We start from the raw sequence: 6,972 nt of genomic DNA, 5'->3' as shown, positions 1-6,972 counted from the left end.
AGTTATTGTGATTTGTGTGGTGTAGTATTTTTTGTGAGGTTGTCATACACAAGATACTTTTTGTGATTTGTGTGGTTTGGAATTTTTTGTGAGGTTGTAATACACAAGATATTTTTTGTGAGGTTTAATACACAATATATGGTTGAATGTAGTTCAATGTGACTACATCTGATTGGTTTTTTGAACATCAATGTTTTTGAACATCAATATTGCCGAGGGACACCGCAAGATTAATTTGACATATTCTTGTTTGGAGGCTTATGCCCTGCCATTTAGATCAACCAAAGATTTTGAAAACAATCAGAACTTCAATGTCTCTTCTGTCCATTGCTTCAATTGCAAGAATTACAATGTGCTGCCAACACAACCTCAAAAAGTAGCTTGTAATTATTTGGTCACTAATCATCTTCGTTTAAAGAAGCAATTTATAATGTAAAAAAAAAAATCAGACATTTAAGCAATTATTTGACACTAAAACCAGATTATTTGACACTAAAACAATAATTTTTTTTTTCTTCATCAGTGAGAAGGAGAACTGGAACCGGCATCTCAGCTGTCACCAGAGAGAGAACTGGAGCACCGGCGAGGTCTGGTCTTCGGCCTCGGGTTGGGATCCGGCGTCTTTTTAGAGAGAGGTTGGGCTCCGGCGTCGGGTTGGGCTCCGGTTTTTATCTCTACTTCCGCCGGAGAGAGAGAGAAAGAGAGAGCACCGGGAGAAGTTCTTAGCCGATTTGAGAAGTGAAACCCACCAAAATCCAGTTCTTAGCTTGATGGGAATAATTTTTCTGGGATGCACGGCGTCGCTGGAGAGAGAGAGAGAGAGAGAGAGGGAGAGGAGAAAAAGGAGGAGTTGGTGTTTTAATTTCCTTGAAATGAGAATTCAAGGAAATTAAATTAAAAAAAAAAAATCACATTGTATTGTGCAAATGAAAAATCACATTGTGAGAGAAAAACAGAGAAATAATTTCGGTGAGAGAGAAATTGTGTCGTGAGTGAGAGAGGAGAAAGCACTGGGCAGCAGAGAAATTTTTTTCTCTGCTGCCGGTGTGTGTCTGTGAGAGTGAGAAAGCACTGGGCAGCAGAGAAATTTTTTTTCTCTGCTGCCGGTGTGTGTCTGTGAGAGTGAGAGAGAGAGAGGGGAGTACTGGTTGGGTTTGTGTTGGCAAGCTCTGGCTGGGATGCACGGCGCCGATGGAGAGAAAGAGAGAGGGAGAGGAGAAAAAAGAGGGTTTTGTCTTTTGTGAATGATGTGAGTTGTTGTTTTAATCCAGTGTTTTTCACCTCATTTGCTTTGGTGTGATAATCCTAGCTGTCCAATTTTAATTGGTGGGCACAAAGGAGGTGGTTTACACCACCTCCTTATAGAAGTTATCCTCTAAATAAAATCCTAATTTAAATAAAATAAATAATAAAATAAAATATATTTGATTGCAGGATTATCTGATTTGCTGGAATAAAATCTTCATTAATGTCCCCAATAAAGCAATCAAGTATTTCCTTATTTGATTATTGCCTTTATTTCCGTCCAGCTTTTTAATCTTCCATTTACATCCCGTTTTGACCTAGTAAACATCAGAATTAGTCAAAGCTTGTGAAACATGACTTTGTATATCATTGAATTAGCTTTCCAACGCTACCAAGCGTGCTCAAATCCGATATCTGAAACTCGAGATATAATCTTTTTAATAAAACTCGTCAGGTGCGAATTTAACCAAAATGGATAAAACTGGCTTGCAAGTTGCATCAACCACCCTTGATGGTCTATGGCAAAGATTATTGGTGCAATTGTTCAAACGATACCTTTTGATGCGTGAATAGTTGCACTATTCAAACGACACATTTTGATGTGTGGATAGTGTTGTTTCAAATAGTAATATAATAAATAAATAAATAAAGACATAAAGAAGAAGTCGTATTTTAGTGTTGTTTTTCCTCAGAAAAATATTAGGTCTACAAACAAATTTTACAAAAATTATTTACAACATGATGTGTCACAATATGATTGAGTTTTCAAAAGTTGAATTGATCTCTTTTTCAATCATATTGTGGCACATCATGTTGGTATTCCTCTTTTCCCAAACGTCATTAAGCCCCTCTTTTTTTTTTTTTGTTTGTAGTGTAATCTAGATATGATTTATATGTCAAAGTGAATAAGAATGGAGACGTAGGATCACTTTGCCTGAAACCATGAGTGGAAGAGAATTTTCGGTAGGGTGAGTGATTAAGGAGTATGGAAAAGGTTGAAGTTTGTAAGGCATTGGCTACTACAGTACTATTGAATCCAAGTTGGATGAAAGCCTAGACAGTTTAAAATGGTTAAGACAAAAAGTCGTTCAAGCACGTCAAAGGTTTTTTTCACGTCTAGTTTGAGAGCCATGTTGCCACCATTGCCTTTTTTATGTTTGAGGGAATGAAAAATTTCCCGAGAAAAGGATAGAATAATCATGCATGAAGGATCCCCCTTCAATGAAGGGCAGCTTAACTGGGAAGGGGAAATGATCTTTTCCAAATGAGGTTTCAAACAACTGGCTAAAGTTGCGAAGGGTTTTGAGTGAAAACTTTTTTATCTCTCATTTCATTTAATCGTTGGGTTTACTTGAGAAAAAGAAAAGGGAAATTACGGAGATCATTGATTCACACTGCACAAACTTGTCATGGGTTTACAAGTTAACAAATTATAGTCATGCTACAAAATAAGAACCTTCTCTCAATTACAATACGAGGTCCACATAATTTATGCGGGTATATATATATATATTGTCCGCAGTGATCTCCTGACACAAATTTCTAAAAAGCCCAGAAATTAAACTTTTAACATTCCCCTTCTAGCTAGTAATACAAGTGATCACACACACACACACATATATATATATGACTTAAACTGTAAAAGGGGGGGGGGGCGGTGGGGGGGGAGGGGAGGGGGGAGATGTTATTAATTTGAAGCGGAGGCAGCTATTTGCAAGGTGGTGGGTTTTGTCTGCCAGAATACCGAACTTTAGCATTGTCGCATGTAGAGGTGGCAGGCGAGCCGTTGTACCTGAGATCGATGTTAGTTAACTGAACATCTTTGCAAGGAAACTGCTTGCTGCACATGAGCTTTACTGGAAATGCTGTTGTTGAGGTTCCCCTGACGTTTATGTAATGAACGTTACTGATTTGTACACGTGATGGAGTCTGTGCATGTAAAACACGAATCTCATTAGCTAGGGATCGAGGATATATATATATATATATATAGATTAAGGTAAATGAAACTAACCCCTTTGTTGCTACAAGTTTTTGATGAGCAGTATTCTTGGTCTATGATGATGGGGAATCTAACATTGTTCATGATAAGGTTCTGGAAAAGCATCCCCGACGCTGCACTTGGCGGCGATCCCGGCCATGTTTTGATTCTAACACCATTATCTGTGCCGGTGAAGGTGCAATCGCTCACAGTGATGCCTCTCACATCCTTCTCGTCCGGGTACTTCCCGAGGCTTCCCACACTGTCATGCACGCTCGTATAAAAATCAGTCAAAAATTTGATCTACTGAATTTATAAGAGAATATGAGAAAAATATGGACAAATTAATTATATACCTGATGCCATGTCCAGGGCCACAGGTTAATCTATTGACGAAAACGTTGGTGGCTCCGGCGATAATAGCGATGCAATCATCACCTGTGGCAATGTTAGTTTGAACTATTCTGACATCGTTGGTATTGCTAATGTGGATGCCATCGGTGTTGGGGCTGTCTTCGGGGGCAGTTAAATGAAGCTTTTGAATTCTGATCTTCTCGCACATTGTGATGAACAAGTGTTTTCCTTTGCTATTAACGGAACTGATGCCTCGAACAATTGCATTTTTAACCTTGATGAGCTTTATGTTCTGCTCCAAATCAATTAATAGACACACAACAACACATGTAAATTAAATTTCAGTTATATATATGTATATATATGATGATGATGAAGAAGAAAAGCTTACAGATGGGAGTTGAGCGCAGTTTTGGTTACTTTTACAGTCGTTGTATTCCCAAACAGCATCACCTTGGCCATCAAAAGTGCCTGGTCCTATAATTACCAAGCCACTTATGGATTCGAACAAGAACCATTCAGGGGAAGAATATTCACTGATGTCAGTTGTGGCTTTAAGGTTCCCTACAACTTGAACAATTTTGGGAGCTGGGCCAATGCATGGCCCACCAAACACAACCTGAGATAGTAAGAAAGTCCCTCCCGGAATCACAAGCCTTGCTTTTCCATTGAAGTCGCATGTGGCACGCCATGCTTTAATGAAAGCCTGCAAATTGCATGTCAAACCCAATATAATTTACTCGATCAGCTTTTGTGAATTCTATTAGAAAGAACTTAATTAAAACACAAAGGCTCTTTGGTTCGTATCCCACACACGTTTTATTTACATGAATGGAATAACTAACACCACCACATTAACAACTCCGCCAGCAGGTTCCTAGGATTTCAAAATATATGTTCACCAATATATACAACATAATTTAGAAAAGAATCAAGGAAATTAAAATTAGAAAACAACATAATTATAACATTCCCTAAAGTCCGGATATTTAATATATATATTAATTCTTAATTACTAGTTTTATAATAATAATAATAATAATAATAATAATAATAATAAGTTATGTGAGTGGCATGCAATACATAAAAGCCTAAAGATGAATGATCACCTGGGCGCAATCTTTCTTTCCGTCAGATTTGGCTCCAAATTGTAATACATTAAAAATTTTCTCAGAAGGATCTGGAATGTCAAAATTCCGACCCCGACGTGGTTGTGGTTTAACAACAGTGAGAGAATTAGCAAATGTATCCGACACACCCTGAGTATCAAAAAGGTCATCATCCGCAAGTTCGTTATATGCCCCCGCGCCACCTGGCGGAGAAAGAGCAGGTGCACCCGCTGCGCCGCCCGGAGGAAGAGCGTATGCATCATCGGCACCACCCGGAGAATAAGCGGGGGCATTCCCTGTGCCGCCAGGAGGAAGAGCGTATGCATCATCGGCACCACCCGGAGAATAAGCAGGTGCATCCCCCGCACCGCCAGGAGGAAGAGCGAAGTCACCGGGCCAACCAACTGGAGGAACAGCAATTAGTGAAGCCCCCACACCGCCCGGAGAAAAAGCAGGTGCATCCCCCGCACCGCCCGGAGGAAGAGCATATTGATCATCCGCACCACCCGGAGAAAAAGCAGGTGCATCCACGGCCGCACCACCGGGAGGAAAAGCAATTTGTGATTCCTCAAGACCCCGGGCCTGGTAAAAGGCCAAAAGAAGAATGGCAAGTACGCAAGCTCCTCCAGAAATGGCCATAATTGGGAAGAAACGTGAAAAACCAACAAGGGTTTGATTCTCCTAACGTTTTTGTTTTTTGTTTTTTTGGTTTTTGTGTTAGTTTTGAAGTTTAATTAAAAGCCTCCGGTGGAGGCAAGCTAGGCAATCAAATGGCGGGGAATGATCGAGCTCTCTTTGTGTGCCTCTTTATTTAAAGCTAAACAAATTATTACCAGTAGTTCTATTTACGTACAGGAGGTCTAAGTCTACGGACAACGTTTATTTGTTTTTTCGTTTGTTGTTATTTTCGATTGGCTAAAAATAGTGATGCTTTGTGTGCGTGCATGCATGGCTTCCCTAAATTTAGACCTAGTTCTTGCGTAGCACCGGAGTGGGCTACTTAATCTCCATTAACCTCTCTATATATTCGCAAATAATTCCCCACCACCATTTTGTGACAAAAAACTTACTCTTTTGCCCCGCCATTTATTCCTGCTATACTCATGATTAGGTCCATCCTCTTAAGGAAAATGAACTTAATTACCAAATATATATATATATTTTAAAATTTTGTTTTCAGTCAAATTAGTATATAAGAGCAGTAACCGTGACATACTGTTTGTTTGCCAACTGATTTTTTACGAGTCCGCAACAACTGATGGTCCAAGTCTAATAATTAATGGTCCTCCTCATCCCGTTTAACCCCCCACCGGCCATTAGATGTGGCATGGTAAAATTATAGTACGTGCTGTAATTTTTTTAGGAGAAAGAGAGATCGAAATTAAATCGAAATCATTAAAAAAATTACAGCACATCAGCATCTAATTAACTCAAATCCCAACAAATTATTTAAACTAATTATTAGTCTCTTCCCTTAAAAAAAAAACAGTACTTACTGGCCTTTCTTTTTGCGGTGTTCAAGTTGACTAATTAATACATATTCTTAATTTATCCGCGGTCTTTCTAGATGCTGTTAAATTTTCTGCAAAAATTCATGGATTTTTCAATCATGCCAGTTACATATGGAGAGAGAGAGAGAAAATTAATGAAGGAGGGTGCGCATCTCGTTCAATAATATATAGGAAAGAGAATTAGGATCTTCTTCGGTTCATTTGAACTGAAAAATATCCAATTAGTTATATTTGAAGAAAATTTTTATCCCCTAAAAAAGTAAAATGACAAAACATATCCCTTAAATATAAACACCAGAGAGCTAGAAGATAAATAAAGTAAGCATTTAATTATATAATAACAGGAAAGCTAGATTAATATTAGATAAGTAGTTCTATATATAGTACAAGCAAAGCATGTTTAGTAGCTTGCTGCAGAAAGCATATATGCAGAATAGAAAACTACTCATATAGTACTTTCTTCTATATATATATATAATACAAGCTAGAGGAGCATGTTAATTAGTAGTTTATACAAAGCTAGCATACAAGAAAGAGCTACTTTTTTTTATAGGGCAACGAAGTTGCGTTTTCCTTTTCCGGTAAAGCGTTCTGTGATCATTATCCCACCAAATCTCTTGGCTGCCTCCTCGCTAGTGATGACAGGCTCTTGCTTTGGTGGACACCCCTTATGAACAAATATCTTGCCGGCCGGCCTCCTAGGGCGGCCCGATAAGTCGTCTATCATGTTAAAGCCTTCCAACGCAACCTTCACAAGATCTGCTTGAGGACG

At 38.7% G+C, this 6,972-nt stretch overlaps 1 protein-coding gene across 1 annotated transcript; it reads right to left on the bottom strand.

Annotated features, from left to right (window-relative positions):
• Window positions 1-2,925: 2,925 nt before the first annotated feature.
• LOC132167632 (exopolygalacturonase-like) lies at window positions 2,926-5,505 on the bottom strand. The gene is made up of 5 exons (XM_059578643.2): window positions 4,690-5,505; window positions 3,972-4,286; window positions 3,583-3,872; window positions 3,260-3,488; window positions 2,926-3,174 (listed from the first exon to the last, which is right to left on the bottom strand). The coding sequence occupies exons 1-5, from the start codon at window positions 5,326-5,328 to the stop codon at window positions 2,953-2,955; spliced, it is 1,695 nt and encodes a 564-aa protein (XP_059434626.2). The 5' UTR covers window positions 5,329-5,505; the 3' UTR covers window positions 2,926-2,952.
• Window positions 5,506-6,972: the final 1,467 nt, after the last annotated feature.

The sequence above is a fragment of the Corylus avellana genome, chromosome 2, assembly GCF_965113065.1.
Source record: "Corylus avellana chromosome 2, dhCorAvel1.hap1.2, whole genome shotgun sequence".
Classification (NCBI taxonomy): Eukaryota; Viridiplantae; Streptophyta; class Magnoliopsida; order Fagales; family Betulaceae; genus Corylus; species Corylus avellana.
Note: the sequence above shows the minus strand (reverse complement) of the source record. Positions and strands in the feature narration are given on the sequence as shown.